General features: G+C 42.2%; 1 protein-coding gene across 1 annotated transcript; it reads left to right on the top strand.

The window, feature by feature from the left end:
* The first annotated feature begins 474 nt into the window (after positions 1-474).
* On the top strand, positions 475-18,007 carry LOC138965326 (interleukin-17 receptor D-like). The gene is made up of 6 exons (XM_070337458.1): positions 475-597; positions 1,341-1,385; positions 5,959-6,117; positions 7,707-7,757; positions 8,308-8,498; positions 9,041-18,007. Exons 1-6 carry the CDS (start codon positions 576-578, stop codon positions 10,718-10,720), a joined length of 2,148 nt encoding a protein of 715 aa, XP_070193559.1. The 5' UTR covers positions 475-575; the 3' UTR covers positions 10,721-18,007.
* The last annotated feature ends 1,331 nt before the right edge of the window (positions 18,008-19,338 follow it).

Raw genomic sequence — 19,338 nt, 5'->3', positions numbered from 1 at the left:
TGTTTGTATTGTTTCGTCGGGGCCCAGTTACTCCGCTAGGTAGTCTAGCCCCACCCAGGGCCTGAATTTGGGCGCCACAGCAAATCGCTAAAGTAATAGCTTGCCTACCAACCCACTCCTGTTTTTATTTTCATAGGTACACTATTCACCTTATCTTTCACTCTTAGGGAAATTAGGCGCACCAACTGAATTGAGAATAGTTGCTCTGTACAGGGATTTCCTCACTATTTTGAAGAAGAAGAAGAAGAAGCCATCTCTGTTAGGGACACGTTGTGCAGGCCAAAAGTCTGGACATGCTGGAAGTGGAACAGTGGAAGTATTGGATACCAGGCCCAAGCTGTTTGATACAAGATTGTGTAACACTAACACTGTGCATGTGTTGACTTTGATGGAAAAATTCACGAAAGTGTTGATCACTTGATGATCAGATAAATAAGAAATGAACCTGAAGACTTTAAAATGATGACATTGATTGATCATTTGATGTGAACATCTTTTTTTCAGACTTATGTCTACTTTTAATTCTCGGAGAGATATCTGGGAGCTGTTGCACTTGCAGTGCTGAAATAGCAAACATGGCTGATCAAGGTGGAAATGGTACGTCTTAGAGACCTTTTGTTTCATTGTTATAACTCATTAACTGTAACACCTGTATGCACGCACACATGATACACACATTGTAATGTGTGTTTATATTGGTGCATAAGCACACTTTGTTTCCAGACACAGCTTTTGTTTGTTTGTTTGTTTGTTTGCTTAACGCCCAGCTGACCACGAAGGGCCATATCAGGGCGGTGCTGCTTTGACATATAACGTGCGCCACACACAAGACAGAAGTCGCAGCACAGGCTTCATGTCTCACCCATTCACATTATTCTGACACTGGACCAACCAGTCCTAGCACTAACCCCATAATGCCAGACGCCAGGCGGAGCAGCCACTAGATTGCCAATTTTAAAGTCTTAGGTATGACCCGGCCGGGGTTCGAACCCATGACCTCCCGATCACGGGGCGGACGCCTTACCACTAGGCCACCGTGCCGGTCCAGACACAGCTGAAAGTGTAACATATCACACATTATTACTGTAAAGTTTGAAAGTACGTTTATTGTTAGGTGGCAGGTTAATCAAGATGAAGATTTAACCAGCACTCTCTTCTTTTTCTCCTTTTAATTGGAACATATTACAATACAAACTGTTTCATGTTGACTGACTTTTACTACATGCATGAGCTGGATTTTGATGAGTGAATGTGTGGTTAAACTTGAAGGTGATAGCTCGATCATCATTTAAATTTGATATTTAATTGTGAAACTAATGTCTCGTACTTTGTATTTGCAGAGAAAGACACAGGCTTTTCCTCCACCTCCACTACAAAATCACCAGGTAGGCATGCTTAGGCCAACCAAAAAAAATAGTGTGTTTACGGTATCCCGACCGACACAATTTTTTCGCGCGACCCTAGACTTTTATTTGGCATTTGGGGGGAAAAAACAACAACTTAAAATTAAGTAGATGTGCAACGCCAAGGCACTGCATACCCCAGCGAAAGACAAACCTCTCTCTCTCTTTCTCTGTCTCTCTCTCTGTCTGTCTGTCTGTCTCTCTCTCTCAAACACACACACACACACACGAACACACACACACTCACACACATACCCCAAGTTACACACGTAGGCTACACACATACACACTCACTCACACGCACTCGCTCACTCTCTCACACACACTTCATACACACAAAACACACCCCCATACGCACATATAGACAGACGGACATATACACACCTTTACAAACACACACCCACCCACCCACTCTCTCTCTCTCTCTCTCTTTCTCTCTTATACAAACAGACACCCCCCCCACACACACACACACACACACACATGTACATACGCACGCATGTACGCACGCACACACCCACAGACACACACACACCGTGCACACACACACACACATTGACTCACACAAATCTTATACACACAAAACACACACTTATACGCACATAGACCGGCACGGTTGGCCTTGTGGTAAGGCGTCCGCCCCGTGATCGGGAGGTCGTGGGTTCGAACCCCGTCCGGGTCATACCTAAGACTTTAAAATTGGCAATCTAGTGGCTGCTCCGCCTGGCGTCTGGCATTATGGGGTTAGTGGACTGGTTGGTCCGGTGTCAGAATAATGTGACTGGGTGAGACATGAAGCCTGTGCTGCGACTTCTGTCTTGTGTGTGGCGCACGTTATATGTCAAAGCAGCACCGCCCTGATATGGCCCTTCGTGGTCGGCTGGGCGTTAAGCAAACAATCAAACAAATACGCACATAGACAGTCGGACACACACACACCTTTACAAACAAACACATATACACACTCATACACACACAAACTCATGCACACACACATTCAAACACACACACACACTCTCTCTCTCTCTCAAACACACACACACACCCACGCACACAAGTCACACACAGTGACACACACATACTCACACTCACTCATGATCACACGCACTCACTCACTCTCTCACAAAAAACTTCATACACACACCCATACGAACATAATTATGGACAGACGGACATACCCACCTTTACAAACAAACACACATACACGCACACACATACACTTATGCCCACACACACACTTAAACACACACGAGTACAGACTCATGCACGCGCGCGCACACACACACACACACACACACACAAATACACACACACACACACCACACACATACGAGTACAGACTCATGCACGCGTGCGCACACACACACACACACACACACACACACACACAAATACACACACACACACAAACACACACACACACAAACAGTAACACTAACACATGTGCACAAAATGAACACAAACACACACACTGCGCGAGAGAGAAAGACTACAGGGAGGCATGACGTCATGATGCATTAATTGACGTCAAAGACTTTCGACCGTGACGTATTCTTCTAACGCGAGCTTTATCCATAGACTTGGAAACTACGGGATTTCTACCCGTCCAAAACGGCCTTGGGTGGCGTTTGCTGAAAAAATGGGGGCGACTATTGCACCCACCGTATTTTTGTTAGTATGGTCCCAATTTTTGGTGAACTTCCATCTCCAACTGTAGCACGTAGCCGGGCACAAAGAATCCTTCTTTATCATGTATTATTCGGTATGCACATTTCTCAAATCGATTACAGTATAGCGTTCACGGGATACCTCCAGCTTCGCTGGGAATAGTTATTTTTGGAGAAACAAAACAAAAAAACAACAAAAATCCCGACCTACCGACCCTATTTTTTTGCCTATGTTACAGTAAACAGACTATTTTTATTTTTTTTGCCTTAGAAGGACAAGGAGTTGTTCACAGTTGTTGTTGAGCTTGCCTGTACTTAACACTTACAGGGCCACTAGCTGCACAGAAAGTCACTCTGTTGTCCAAGTGAGAACTGTATCCAACCGTTTTCAATCACTCCGCCATTTATATAGGCAGCTATACTCTATTTTGGGAGGTTTTTAAAACAAAAGCATTACGGTAAGGGGATACGTGTACATGATGCTATGTCAGTATTTGAGGAGGTAAAGTTCTATGGAAGTACAGGACTACTCCGGAACACTGCTGATCATACATGATCTGTCATCCCCAACAGCTTAGTACAAAGCAATTAATTGCCAGTGCCGTGATACTGGAGATGGCAGTAATCCATTATAATAATAATAATGCAAACTTTTATAGCGCTATTCTAGAAAAATGTCTACTCTTAGCGCTTTACAATACATACATCGACCAAGCATACTATACACGCACAGGCAAAGAAACCGACCAAACATAACCAACAAACTATACATGCACAGGCAAAGAAAACGACCAAACATACAATACACGCACAGGCAAAGATAACGACCAAACATAAACAAACATACTATGACCAAACATAACCAACATACTATACGCGCGCAGGCAAAGAGAACAATCAGCACATGTAATAATTACTGACAACTAATAATGCAGGCATACAATGACAATCCAATACACAGCCTAAGCACAAGAACCACAGTAGGCTTCTATATAAAAACGTGTCAACAGTACTATTTACACACACACAAACAGTGCTGACACAAAGCGCAGAAAATATATATACACGTTATTTTAGGCACTAGGTAGGGGGTGAGGTGGGGCGGGATGGGGTGGGTGGGGAGATGCTGGAGGGAAAAAAAAAATCACTTGCGCTGAAAGAGGTGTGTTTTGAGATTTGTCTTGAATGTAGTGAGAGAATCTGTGTGTCTGAGAGGCAGAGGTAATCTATTCCAGGTCACAGGGGCTTGATAGGCGAAGGACAGTGGAACAAGGGAGGTACATTTACAGACTTAATAATTAACAGAACATTTGGAAAGTTAGTGTCTAAGGGGGGTGGTTCCGTTGTCTGAGTTTGAAAAATGTTGGCCCTGGGCCAACTATGAGGACAGAAGTCTTGAAGTTGCACCCAGCTGTCAGTGTCCAGCTGTTTATTGGGGCTGCAAAGTCACATTTGCCATGCTTTGAGATTTGTTGCTGCTAGATTTAAGACTGATGTTGAGCAGTTTTGGAGAGGTCCTTACCACCCTTACCACGTACATGATCATGGTGAGCATCACAGACCTGCCCAGACTTTCGTATCAATCAAACAAGCGCATCCTTGTGCTTGGACACAGTAAACAAAATCAACAGCATAGCAGCATTCTCTCCCTTGTTGGAGCTTTCTTTGTCTTGTTGATCAATTCATTTATCAGATTGGCATAAGTGAAAATATCTCCACAAAAAAGTTCCCACTCTCAACAGAAAGCAGCCCGGCTGTCAAACTGTGGTGTGTTTTTAAGTTGAAGTATGCTCTTATTTGGTGTGAAGACATCAACAGATCTGTGATGGTGAGTCTGATTGAGGACATAGGTGTGCAGAAGCTCACACACATTTTTGCGTCATAATGTGTGTGAGGCTCTGCACACAACACACATTTTTGCGTCATAATGTGTGTGAGCTTCTGCAGACTGGGGGGCTTTCTAATCTCTTAAACGATAAAATCAGTTGCCTTGCTCTGTGTTTCTGTCAAAAGTGTTAATTTTGTAGTACATGTACTGTTCATTTGGCAAATGTCAGCAACATGCTCCAACAATCACCAAAAATGTTCAGGGCTAATTTTCAAAACAGTTTGATACAGTAGAACCCCCCCCCCCCTTGGAATGCTTTTAGTTATGCGCTATAGAAATCTCCCTAATAAATAAAAATACTGAAAACAAATCGGAAGAAAATAATCCGATCTAAAATAGAAGTTTATTTACAGACACTAAGAATGAAAAAGTAAGGTCTTCAAGGGCAGAGGTCTTGAATTTGGAGTTCTTAAGGGGGGGGGGGGGGGGGGAGGAGAGGGGGGGGGGGGTGTCCATTGTAGCACAGATTCTGTTGAAGCCTGTGTGTGTTCAATGATTTATGGCCTATTGATTGTTAAACACGCCAAACATGTCAGTTATTCTTCTTCTTCTTCTTTGTTCATGGGCTTAGACTCCCATGTTCACTCATGTTTTTAGCACGAGTGGATTTTTACTTGTATGACCGTTTTTACCCCGCCATTCAGGCAGCATACGCCGATTTTGGGGGAGGCATGCTGGGTATTTTCGTGTTTCTATAACCCACCGAACTCTGACATGGATTACAGGATCTTTTCCGTGCGCACTTGGGTCTTGTGCTTGCGTGTACGCACGAAGGGTGTTAAGTCACAAAGCAGGTCTGCACATAAGTTGACCTGGGAGATCGGAAAAATCTCCACTCTTAACCCACCAGGCGGCAGCGACCGGGATTGGAACTCACGACCTCCCATTTAGGAGGCCGACGTCTTACCGCCACGCCACTGTGCCCGTCATCAGTTATTCAATGTCCTCATTTATTATTCCAGAAGCGTTACTTACTAGTGTTTTGATTTTTCTTTTGCAGGAGGCCCCATCATTCAGCAGTCGCAGGAATCGGAGGAATACCAGAGGGCGCTGCAGACAGTGGTGGGCACGGCACTGGGAGTTATCCTCCTTGTGGGTCTTGTGGCGCTCTTCTTTCTCCTCTACCGTCTGCGTCGACAGAGACATCGCTCTCGATTAGGTATGGAGCTGAACATATTATGCTGTTCATAGTTTCCAGTTTGTCTAAAATTGTCATGATGATTCAAAGGAGATGCTGAAAGCGACATGATTCGTTCGTTCTCAACTAGGTATGGAGCTGAATATATAAAAAATATATTATATGCTGTGTGAAAAATAGTTTCAAGTTTGTATAAATATGTCACAATGATTCAAAGGAAATGCTGACAGTGACAGCGCTCTTGATAAGGTATGGAGCTGAATATAAATATGTATGCTGTTTAAAAAATAGTTTCTATACAAATGTCACGATGATTCAAAGGAAATGCTGTCAATATAAAGCATTTGTGGCTAATCAGTTTGTAGATTTTTTGAGAAGAGAGACGAAGTGAGTTTTTGAGAGAAGTACAGATACAATGATAGCATGCTTTGCAGACAGGGGGGGTAACGAGGCTGCTCATATTTAGTGTAAAGGTAACTGTAGTCGATCATTTTCTGATTGTCCTCTGTACTAGAAATGTTCAGCACTGTTTGATCTTAACTTTGCTTTGAATTTCACTAAAAAAAAACAAAAATATGCATTTGGCTTTTTCCTTTTTGAGTCACTTGAGAAAAAGTGACTCTATGTAATCGGTCAGTGTTAGTCTGTCCGGCCGGCCGGCCGTCCGGCCGGCCGGCCGGCCGTCCGTAGACACCACCTTAACGTTGGACTTTTCTCGGAAACTATCAAAGCGATCGGGCTCATATTTTGTTTAGTCGTGACCTCCAATGACCTCTACACTTTAACGATGGTTTCGTTGACCTTTGACCTTTTTCAAGGTCACAGGTCAGCGTCAAAGGAAAAATTAGACATTTTATATCTTTGACAAAGTTCATCGGATGTGATTGAAACTTTGTAGGATTATTCTTTACATCAAAGTATTTACATCTGTAGCCTTTTACGAACGTTATCAGAAAAACAAGGGAGATAACTAGCCTTTTCTGTTCGGCAACACACAACTTAACGTTGGGCTTTTCTCGGAAACTATAAAAGTGACCGGGCTCAAATTTTATGTGAACGTGACTCCCAGTGACCTCTACACTTTGACGTCTGCTTTGGTGACCTTTGACCTTTTTCAAGGTCACAGGTATGTCTTGAAGGAAAAAAATTGAAATATCATATCTCTGAAACTATTCATCGGATTTGATTCAAACTTTATAGGATTATTCTTTACATCAAATTATTTACATCTGTAGCTTTTTACAAACGTTATCGGAAACACAGGGGAGATAACTAGCCTTTCCTGTTCGTCAACACACAACTTAACGTTGGGCTTTTCTCGTAAACTATAAAAGTGACACAGCTCATTAATGCCAAGGTAAATATTTTGTTGCTCGATCCATGCAATCTCATTCTTCAGGTATGCATTGTGTTGTGAATAGCAATTTCTTCCTGTCCATCTGATGCCTCATATAATATTCAGAACTGCGAAAGTGACTCGATCGAGCGTTTGCTCTTCTTGTTCCTTGTAGTAATTACACTTTTTACTTAAATATCGACTTGGTAAATCAAGAGAAAGAATTGGATACAAAACAATGAAGAATATAATTTGTGTTCTTTTATTTCTCCAGTCAATGGGTCACAGCAGCAGTCGCCAATACATCACAGATCTGTCAGTCTGGGTGAGTTTATTTGCCCTCAAAATGCTGTCATATGGATATCAGCCTAGAGCCTTGCGTGTGATGAAATTGTACCTTTGAAAGATGGTTGGAATGAGGAAAACTGTTGAGGCTTGTGGAATTGTGCCAGAATTGCCAGTGGCTGATAACACCTCAACATGCACACGCCTGGGTTAGGCAAATCTTTCAGCTTTTGATGCTAGTTTTCCTTTATACTAGCAGGAACGCCTTGATTTTTTTTATAGCAAGGTGGCGATTTAGTATAGAATGAATCCGAAATGTCATTTTTTTTCTTGTGTAAAAACCAATGAATTAAAGCGAATAGAAGAAAATGATTCTTGCTTTTTACTTGGACAAACATTGGAGGGGTCAATCACTGGTGAGGGGTGTGTCGGAAACAGGTGGACAGGAGCATGTGTGAAGTTATTTGTCAGAAGTAAAGCAAGGGTATTCACTCTTTCACAACCCATACAACTGACAGAGTTATTTAAAAAAAATCATCTATTTCCAGTAAACCCAAACGCTAATGCATTGTGAATTTCTTGTCTGACAGACATTGGCAGTAAGCCAGTGCCGTCAGTTCTGGTGCTGTATGCCTACGACTGCGCCATGCACGAGGCGGTGGTTGTGGCGCTGTCGGGGCTGCTGATGGAGGTGTGTGGGGTGACGGTGTCGCTGGACGTCTTTGAGGAAAACGTCATCATGGAGCGCGGCCTGGAGGACTGGCTGGAAGACAGGCTGCAGGTATGTCATCTTGACAATAAGATTTCTTTACTTCGGGGGGGGGGGGGTTTAAGTTAACCCTGTTTGAGGAGGTTCAGAAGACTGGCCGAAAGACAGACTGCAGGTTTATCATCTTGACAATGTGATCATGATCATGACTTGACATTGTGATCATGGCTTTACAATGAGCTTTCTTTACTGGGGGAGGGGGGGTAGCATGTTTGAGGAGGTTTAGAAGACTGGCTGGAAGACAGACAGCGGGTATGTCATCTTGATAATGAGCTTTCTTTACTGGGGGGTTTACCTTGTGGTTTAGAGGACTGGTTGGAAGACAGACCGCAGTTATGCAATTGTGACTTGAAGAAGTTTTTTCGTTACATCTTATTTTGAGTGATTTGACCTTTCCGTTTGAGAGATACGACCTTGTGAGACGTCCTTTTCACGAACTAAAGCTTGCTATTTTCTTCAGGTGGTAGTGGCACAGCATATTTCACATTTTTTGTAGCAAGAAGACCACACCAAAGTAGACTCCAGACCTACAAGAAAGCACTTGTCTGTTTCAGGAGGCAGACTTCATCGTGGTGGTGTGCTCCTTGGGGGCTCGTCTGCGCTGCAGCAAGAAGCGGGTTCGATTCCGAGAGGAGGCCGGTCGCATCATGCCGGACTACTTTGCCGTTGCCGTCGACTACGTAGCAGAGAAACTTCGTGTGGAGCGCAGCAAAGGCTTGGGCGTTGGGAAGTTTGTCACCGTGGTGATGGACTACTCTCGGCTCAGTGACGTCCCTCCACAGTTGGAAGCGGCCTCAGCCTTCAGCCTCATGCGAGAAGTCAGCGCCTTGTGCGCCCACCTCTCCTCCAACTCTCCTAACTCTCAACATAAGCCGCCGGAACTTTTGGAGAATTTGGGGGAGGGGGAGGGGGAAGCGTGGCAGCAGACAGAGGCGGGGCAGGAGCTGTGGGCGGCGTTGGGTCAGGCCAGACACTACTTCAAGAACAACCCCAACTGGCTGGAGGATAGGCTTGAACCCCTCCCTCCGCGGGGCAGGGCCAAACCTCGGAGGCGAAGACGACACAACCGCGAATCCCACGACACTCCCTTGTTGCCGCTGCTGCCTGCAGAAATGAGCAGCCAGAGTACAGCCGACCTCAACAGCAGTGCTAATGTGGTCATCCACATGCAGACCTTGCCGCAGAGAAGCACGGGGAATCCTCTGGTCCACAGCAGGAAGAACTCTCTCCCGTCTTCCCTCTCTAGCAGCCTCCCCCCTGGTTCTGCTCCTGTTCAACAGACTGTGTCACGAAGCGTCGACAGTTTTCCACCGTCACAGATGTCGGGGCTAGATTTCGGCGCGTTGGACGGCTCTTCGTGTCTGTTGTGTCAGCAGCAGAGGGAAGGCTGGGGAGGAGGAGGGGGAAGGCGTGTGGTGTGCCCCCTTCACCCCAAAGACAGTGTGGCGGTCACCCTCAGCGATACAGATGGGGACTCGGAGCTGGAGCTGGGACTGGACGCAGCGACGGACCAGCGCTGGTCTCGTAGCAAGTCGCTACCCAGCGTGGGGCGACCCCTGACCTCCTCCGTGCCCCAGCTCGCCCCCCTCCCCACCTCACACACCGCGGTGGAGGGCTTCACCAACTCCGCCCTCAGTGGCTCACGCACCGTTCTGCACGCAGAGGTGCACAAGGAGTGGGGCGCGAACAACGGCAAGGACTTGGTCACCGATGGCGTTCAACATGAAGACAAAGCGTTTGACTTACAGCAACAGCAGTGGGTCCCTCCGGCCCCTAAAGTGTGGGATTTGAGCCAAGTCCCTGAGGCCCCGAAAGAGTGGGACTCTGTGATGCGGCCGTGCGGACGCGTCTCGCCTTCATCCATGTCCACTGACTCGTGCGCCTCGTCTTTCTCTGCCAACCAGTCTGGGTCGGACTCGTTAGAACGTGACATCCGTTCCATCACTATGCCGCGCATCTTCCATCACACCACAGACAGCGGCTATTACTCCGGGTCGCTCTATGGAGTGACTCCCCTTCGCAGCCTGTCGTCTTCAGCGCTGGTGTCGACCACTGACGGGCGTCTGCATCCAGTACCGTGCTTGACACCCATGCAACCCACCGACCATTCGGAATTCAACTTTGACTTTTCACCGATTCGTTGGGGTGGTGATCAGGACCTGTTCGATCCCTCGCTCCAATCTCAAACTTCTTTTGACGTTGAAAATCCCAACACTGTCCACCGGGGATCTTGAGTTATCAGCGTATTCTGTGGTGGCTGTGTGTTCAGCGGTGATAACTGGTGTGTCAAACTTGAAATCTTGCCTTGAGGAGATGATGACGTTTTTGTTGTGTTCTTCAGTCAAGATGCATTCGTTAATCAAAATGTCCTCTGCACTAATTTGTTTTGGATCGAGATTGGTGCATATGTAGTGCTTAGAGAGGAAAAGCCTGATAGGCTAACACTTAAGTCTTTTTATGTCTCATATCATTATCAAGTCATTCAGTTTCTTTTTGTGTGCTGCTTTGACTTAATCACTTTTGAGAAAACCTAGCCCAGAAAGATGGTTGCCTTGATTAACAGAAAGTTACTAACAGTTTTTGTTCTTTATTTTTAGCGGGCTTCACGTGGTTCAAGGTCCCTCAAAAAGCAATTGCAGGAAATGGTGCTTGAGTGACATGGTAAATATTTTGAAAAAAATTTGCCTTTTCAATTTTACCCATCATTGTGTCATTTCCAGCACTGCAGTTTCTCAGTTTCCTTTTTGTACCAATATAAATGGAATTAAATTCATGTATTTGTGAAACTGAATTTGGAAACAAAGATTTAAAAATGCTTGAGTTTATGAATACCATGACTGCTGCCTTAACTGAAGATGTGAGATGCACAATTTTAAAGAAAACAGCCTTCTTCAAATTTAAAATCAAAATCTTAATGAAAACAGATACGCCCACTTGTTTTTCAAAAGCCACCGTAAAAAAAAAAGTCTATAACATTAAAAAAGCAAAATATTATTATCAGTTTCCTCCAGTGTTAGCAAAGTCAATGATGTCTTTTGTCCTATCGTCTCATCTTGCATCTGAATGTGAATCGTTGAATCAGTGATTGAATGGTAAATAATATTGCATCTTTCTTGCCCAAAGCAACCTCGTTTGCAGAACAAATTATGTCTCTTGGTGAAGAGGTTGCATATTTTTGAATGGAATCTACATCCAGATGTATTCAAATACATGTATCATTATCCAATTTATAGTTCTGTTAAATTGTGTATGTGTGTGACCACTGATATTGTTTGCACTGTCTGATAGATGTCAAGGTAGCTTTTGTGCAAAGTAGTTAATGACTACGGTACTGTGTTTGCAAAGTTTACATGGATATATATCAGTTTAGAGCCTTGCATGTACCTTTAAACAAGGTGATGAAATTGTACCTGTGAAAGGTGGTTAGAATGAGGAAAAAACTGTCTGGCCTCTGTCATTCTGTCACCTGGGTAATCATCATCATTAGTTTATGACTACCGTATTTTTTGCCCTACACAGTACATCGGTATTGCTCCAAATCCAATCAGTCTCAGATCCCTGGGTCTAATCCACAACTAGCACCTAGTCTATTACTGAATTACGTATGCATACGTACTAATCATTGACTGGTTTTATAGGCAAGTTAATGGCGACAATATTTAACATCGATGTTGATTCCCGCCACTTGTTCCACGGCACTGAAAACCCATCGCATTGCTGGAAATACTTATACCTCAATGTTATCCTTATTGCTATCCTTATTGATGCGTATATCTTGCACGTCTTTCGTTTAATAGTGCATGGAAGTTAGCCGGTTTGGCGCTATGTTGGAAGTGTACCCATCGATTCATTCGTATAATAATAATAATTATGACAGCTTATATAGCGCGAACCACAGTAATACATATGCTCTCCGCGCTTTCTATTAACTATAAATAAAAATGTTTGTATAGAACTTTAACTGCCAGGTAGACCCAGAAAGGCTGGTCATGTTATGCAGATTGTCTCCCCTAGATGTTAGACGCATTGCATTTCAAGTTGGGCAGTATTGTGTCTGTAATTAAAAAAAAAAAAAGTAACTTTTCCAGTGTTGTAGTTTGAACAACCCCATGAACCAACCGCAATGTCCTGGTTGTTACCTGAAAATTCAAAGAAGACTACTCTTTAAATTAGATAAAATGTCAAGGATCTTGGTATTGCTCAATGCATCATCCATTTCTTCAAGCAACAAATATTGCGAGGAGATAGTTTTACACGGAGAAGCTATTTTATGTTAAATAGTTTGTGTACTTGTGTGTGTTTGTGAATAACCAAATGTGCAATGATTTTATTACCTGAGCATTGTAAAACCACAGACAAGAGTTTTAAATCAAATTTTTTTTCTTCTCTTTTTCATTTGCAGTATTGTGCATTATGGATAGGAAAGTGAGCTACCTTTTAAAGAGTGTAAAGAAACTGGTCTGTGAAGGAGAAATGGTTGCTGGGGGAACGGGGGTGTGAGGGAGTGGAGGGTCAATATGATGAGTCAACACAGTCGAGCAGCATTCAGTTTACTAAGATCACATTGCATATTTATTGCGATGGACTTTGCTTGTCATGCTGTGCATTTTTCTAGACTCCTCCCAGCAGTAGACTAGAAAATGTGTATTTGCATGTTCAAAATTAAGGAGAAAGACTGAAGGGTGTGTGTGTGTGTGTGTGTGTGTGTGTGTGTGTGTGTGTGTGTGTGTGTGTGTGTGTGTGTGTGTGTGTGTGTGTGTGTGTGTGTGTGTGTGTGTAGAGAGAGAGAGAGAGAGAGAGAGAGAGAGAGAGAGAGAGAGAGAGAGAGAGAGAGAGAGAGAGAGAGAGAGAGAGAGAGAGAGAGAGAGAGAGAGAGAGAGAGAGAGAGAGAGAGAGAGAGAGAGAGAGAGAGAGAGAGAAACTGAAACTGAAACTGAAACTGAACTTTATTACCAAAGGATAGAGGTTTTAGGCAAAGCCTAATCTTACAACCTGTCCCTTATACAAACACTTAATACAGACGCACATAATATAGATAGTAAAATTGACAAGGTTATTGTTACTTACAGACGTATATAATGTAAATAGTAATAAGAAAAGGGTTATGGTTTTGTATACACATTCAAAAATGGGAAAAACATGTAGTGTTGAAATTGCAGCATTGTTTGCATTGCATATAAACATCCAAAACAACTAATAACAAAAGGAAAAAAACAAATGTGGGGAGGAATTGTCCCAATCATTCGCATGTATATATCATTATCAATACTTACACATAAAGAACAAATCAAAATACAAACATAACTTGACTAAATGTAAAAAGCACTAAAAAATCAGACATGAAAAGTGTTCTATTTACCCATTAAGCGGGAATGAAACTGGCGCCTAAACGTTTTCACAGAAGAGGCATTTCGGAGGGGTAGGGGTATGGAATTCCATAGAGATGCTCCTGAGAAGGCTAAACTTGACTTATACAAGTCTAGACGAGGGATGGGGGGAATCAGGTTCTGGGACCCATATCTTTTTGTGGCATGTCTGAAATGTGATTTTAAATATCCAGGAACATTATTGTTAATTACTTTGTACATAAAGACAGCCTTGTTTAGCGTCAACTGATCTTTCAAGGGAAGGAAATTAAGGAGCTTTAATTTATCATCTGTTGGCTTATTTGACTCATGCAGAATTAGTTTTGCAGCACGGCGATGAAGAGAATTGAGTCGTTTGAGATGAACATCACTGCAGTTATCCCAAAGTGTTGAAGCAAAGTTGATATGGGGCATTATGTGAGCGTAATAAAACAACTTGAGTGCTTCCACATCGGCATAGAGAGAGAGAGAGAGAGAGAGAGAGAGAGAGAGAGAGAGAGAGAGAGAGAGAGAGAGGGGGGGGGGGGGGGAGGAGCATTTAGCATTTGTGTGTGCGCGTGTGTGATCAAGCACAGATGTATCATGTAAGAAAGAGGGAGTGTTTAAATGTTTGTCAATTCAACTTGTATGCAGGCATGCACATACCAATGCATGATGGTCACTTAGTGATGTGGGACAGTTTTTTTTCTTTTTCTTGTTTGTAACAGAATTTTCACTACAGTAGGACCTCACTTTTAAGGGCCCCTCCCCCACCCACCCACCCTTTTTTTCTGATTTGATTTCCTGTTCATAACATACATTGTTATATGTAAACATATACCTCCATTTTAAGACTCCCACAGTTTTTTTTTATAAGGTTGTCAAAGGGGGTTCAACTATAATGTCTAGCTCACATGTATTTCTACACTGTATTTATGTATAACAGTTCAATCAATAGGACGCTTATATCGCGCATATTCCGTGGGTACAGTTCTAGGCGCTCTGCAATGATGCCGTGTGAGATGAAATTTTATACGGCCAGTAGATTGCAGCCATTTTGGCGCATATTTACCTTTCACGGCCTATTATTCCAAGTCACACGGGTATAGGTAGACAATTATTAACTGTGCCTAAGCAATTTTGCCAGGAAAGACCCTTTTGTCAATCGTGGGATCTTTAACGTGCACACCCCAATGTAGTGTACACGGGGGGTGTTCGGACACCGAAGAGAGTCTGCACACAAAGTTGACTCTGAGAAATAAATTTCCGCCGAACGGGGGTTTGAACTCACGCTGACAGCGGCCAACTGAATACAAATCCAGCGCGCTACCAACTGAGCTATGTCCCCGCCCCAGTTGCGTTCTGTTCATCTATCATCCCTCATACTTAGAACAAATGATGCATGATATATATATACATACATATGTCAATGTAGTGAATGTTTTTGAATTGAAGAATGACAGTTTATCATATGAATTGTAAATATTATGGAACAATGTGTCTTTCAACAAAATGTGATCTACCACTGTCCATTCATGTATGTAGTCTGATACCAGTTGTAATTGCTAACACAGAGGCTTCTTTTGTTTTCTTTGTTAACTGTATTGATTTTCTTTCATTGACACTAAGCCATCATTATTGTGATGGTTTGTTCAAGTGTTCGTGCGCTTGGAAGATTACTTAACGGATGAAGTGTTTGAAAACGGATGTTTTTTCAGGAAAAAACATGCTTTCATATATACAATGTACTTGATTGAAAACTGAAGTCTTTTGTTGAGAAAGTATGCCTGTAAGAATAGTATTTGGTGACACAGATAGAGAAAACTATTTGATAAATGATAAGCGTTGGCCTACAAAATGTCGTCTATTCTGCCACCATGATTATACATCTATATCTATATATACATGTACGGCTTGTGTGTGTCTGTCTGTCACTTCGCGATGCACGGCCAAAGTTCTCGATGGATCTGCTTCAAATTTGGTGGGCATATTCAGGTAGACCCCGGACACAATCTGGTCGATGAAAATTTTCAACACGTGCTCTAAGCGCGGCGCGGTGAACCGATTTTGTTTTTTCTGTAGATCCATTCCCAGTAACTCTTCCTTATCTTCTCCAGTGTTTTGCGTGTTTATCTCCCTTCCTTCGTGTGGCATCAATCACGACAACACGTGCTCTAAGCCGGCGAACCGCCACGCTGCATACTCCGTCTCGCGATCCACCTGGCGAAGCGGGTAATCATCTAGTACATATATATGTAGTGAGAAAAAAGGTAAGGTAAGCGTGTAGGGCAAAAATAACAAGTACGATGTTTTGTGAAAAATGTATTGAATATTCTGTTTTATTAGATAGCCTTGGACACAATTTGTTTGTTACACCATGGAAAGGTGCACTGATGACTGTCTTTGTCTTGATTAGCTGTGTACATACATTGTGGTATTGTTGATGACTGCTTGAAATTTACTTGAAATAACAGTCATTTATTGACTCTGTTGTGTGCTCACTCTTAACAGGGTTGTGATTTCTGAAGAGAATGGATTCTTTATCCCCTACTCCCCAAAAAGCAGACATCATAACATTACCAATAAAATAAAATATAGATTTTTTTAATGTTTATCGTGTGCCCTATCCAAGGACAAGGCATGTACTTGGCGCCGGCAGTGGAATTGGAAACTTCGTTCAAATTACTGAAAACTTTGCTGTCATTTCGGCAGATGTGTCGTCCTTACTTCCATGGCAGGGGAGTGATGAAGCCAAGGAATGCTTTTAACATCTGAAAAAGCTTTTACTGCCATTTTGGCAAATTTGTAGAAAAAAAGTAAATCCAAGTGACATTCCTTGAATACATAATTATGTGAAATGTCAGAAATCCAAAACTGATAGACTGCTAAGGTTCCAAATCAAGAATCAAAGGTTAAATTATTGGACCGTTTAATTCAGGTCAACACCGAACATTCACAAGAACTTCGACCTATCAGCCTTTAAAGTGGACAAGCAAGAGACACAACAGACAAAAGTAAATGATGCTGTGACATATCATTATCTTTAAGCTTTGTGCAACTCCATATCCAGCCGTATATATATATATAACTGACTCTCAAAGGGTGCTTTGCAGTTCACATCACTGCAGACTGTTTTGTACAAATGTGAATTTTTGCTTTATAGCAATTATCTTGCATACAAGTTTAATCTCAACATAAAAAACCTGGTGTGTGTACAACCAACACATGTTTCTACTGTGCTACATATAAACTCTGTATTTTGCCACTAATGACATATCTGCAGACTCTGTATCAGTCAACTCTGTATCAGTCAACTAAATCTTTTACCCCCCCCGCGGGTTAGGGGGAAGAATTTACCCGATGCTCCCCAGCATGTCGTAAGAGGCGACTAACGGATTCTGTTTCTCCTTTTACCCTTGTTAAGTGTTTCTTGTATAGAATATAGTCAATTTTGTAAAGATTTTAGTCAAGCAGTATGTAAGAAATGTTAAGTCCTTTGCACTGGAAACTTGCATTCTCCCAGTAAGGTAATATATTGTACTACGTTGCAAGCCACTGGAGCAATTGTTTGATTAGTACTTCAAGAAACAATTAACAAGTGGCTCTATCCCATCTCCCCCCCCCCCCTTTCCCCGTCGCGATATAACCTTCGTGGTTGAAAACGACGTTAAACACCAAATACAGAAAGAAAGAAAGGGGGTAGAGGAATTTTTTTGGGGGTGTGTGCGGATATTGACAGGCAAACCACAGAAAATTGCAACTACAAAACTCATCTGTTTTAAACACAATGTGTGTGCAAGTGTTAATTCTCAAGAACATGTAACATGCATGTAAATTCATTTTACAAAGTCCCTCACAAATATTAACATGTGCATGTATGATGTTTGTTATCTTGAAAATCTATTCAAAGTACACTTTCAAGATGAAGTATGTTTGTTACTTCCAAAAACTATTTAAAGTACTTTTCTGAAAAATATGTGACTGAACAAAATGTCTACATTTTTTGTTGTGTACTGTTACTCAACTTTATCATGTACGTGTTAGAGAAAATGAGCATGTGTGTGAGTGTGTTAAACTTGTCATTACAAGTTGAATAGTAACCAGTATGTATCAGTGTAGTGTCTATGTGAGTTGCAATTACTGACTTACACTAACCTAATAAATGATTGAAAAATATTGCTCTGTTTTGGATAGAGGAAAGTGAAAGTGGATGAGATTTATTACACAATCTGTCACACACACACACACACACACACACACACACACACACACACACACACACACACACACCATGCACACACGCATATCCTCCCCCTCCCTCTCTCTCTTGTCTTGCTTGCTCGTGCCAAAATTTTTGCATTAAGACATGCTAAAAAAAAAACAAGTCGCGTAAGGCGAAAATACAACATTTAGTCAAGCTCAGTCGAACTCACAGAATGAAACTGAACGCACTGCATTTTTTCCGCAAGACCGTATACTCGTAGCATCATCTGTGACTCCACCGCTTGTTCTGAGCGTGTTTTTTAATCCAAACATACCATATCTATATGTTTTTGGAATCAGGAACCGACAAGGAATAAGATGAAATTGTTTTTAAATCGATTTCGGAAATTTAATTTTAATCATAATTTTTATATTTTTTTATTTTCAAAGCTTGTTTTTAATCCGAAAATAACATATTTATATGTTTTTTGGAATCAGCAAGTAATGACAAATAAGATGAAATTGTTTTTGGATCGTTTTATAAAAAAATAATTTTAATTACAATTTTCAGATTTTTAATGACAAAAATTATCAATTAATTTTTAAGCCTCTAAGCTGAAATGCAATACCAAAGTCCGGCCTTCGTCGAAGATTGCTTGGCCAAAATTTCAATCAATTTTATTAAAAAATGAGGGTGTGACAGTGCCGCCTCAACTTTTACAAAAAGCCGGATATGACGTCATCAAAGACAATTATCGAAACAAATAAAAAAATTCTGGGGATATCATATCCAGGAACTCTCATGTCAAATTTCATAAAGATCGGTCCAGTAGTTTACTCTGAATCGCTCTACACACACGCACACACACACACACACACACACACACACACACACACGCACACACACACATACACCACGACCCTCGTCTCGATTCCCCCTCTATGTTAAAACATTTAGTCAAAACTTGACTAAATGTAAAAAGAAGAGCCCGTTGACATGGCAGAACTAATGAGGCACTCTATATGCAGCGGTTCCGAAGTGGGTTCCTGACTTCGGCAGATTTAAGATAGATATGTGTCCAGTGTAATTATCAGTGGCAGTGAAAACTAGAGGTTGCTTCACTGACGTTGGTTACTTTTAAATTGACTGTGTAGTTGTGGTAGATTTTGTTTACCACCAGTATGGAATCGGGTTTGGGATTTACTGTCTATATTGTTTGTGTGTCTGTAGCAGGCCGGCGAGCTGTCTCACAGTCTGTATGTCTGTCTGTCTGTCTGTGTGTCTAGTCTCTCTCCCCCCTCTC

Source organism: Littorina saxatilis, linkage group LG4 (assembly GCF_037325665.1).
Source record: "Littorina saxatilis isolate snail1 linkage group LG4, US_GU_Lsax_2.0, whole genome shotgun sequence".
NCBI lineage: Eukaryota > Metazoa > Mollusca > Gastropoda > Littorinimorpha > Littorinidae > Littorina > Littorina saxatilis.
This window is presented reverse-complemented; position numbering and strand designations above follow the sequence as displayed.

What these genes read in the sequence shown, in the direction of transcription:
- LOC138965326 (XM_070337458.1), top strand. Translation starts at nt 576, where the DNA reads ATGGCTGATCAAGGTGGAAATG. An exon ending in GGCTGATCAAGGTGGAAATG is followed by an intron (nt 598 to 1,340) that starts GTACGTCTTAGA and finishes TTGTATTTGCAG; the next exon opens with AGAAAGACACAGGCTTTTCC. An exon ending in CTCCACTACAAAATCACCAG is followed by an intron (nt 1,386 to 5,958) that starts GTAGGCATGCTT and finishes TTTCTTTTGCAG; the next exon opens with GAGGCCCCATCATTCAGCAG.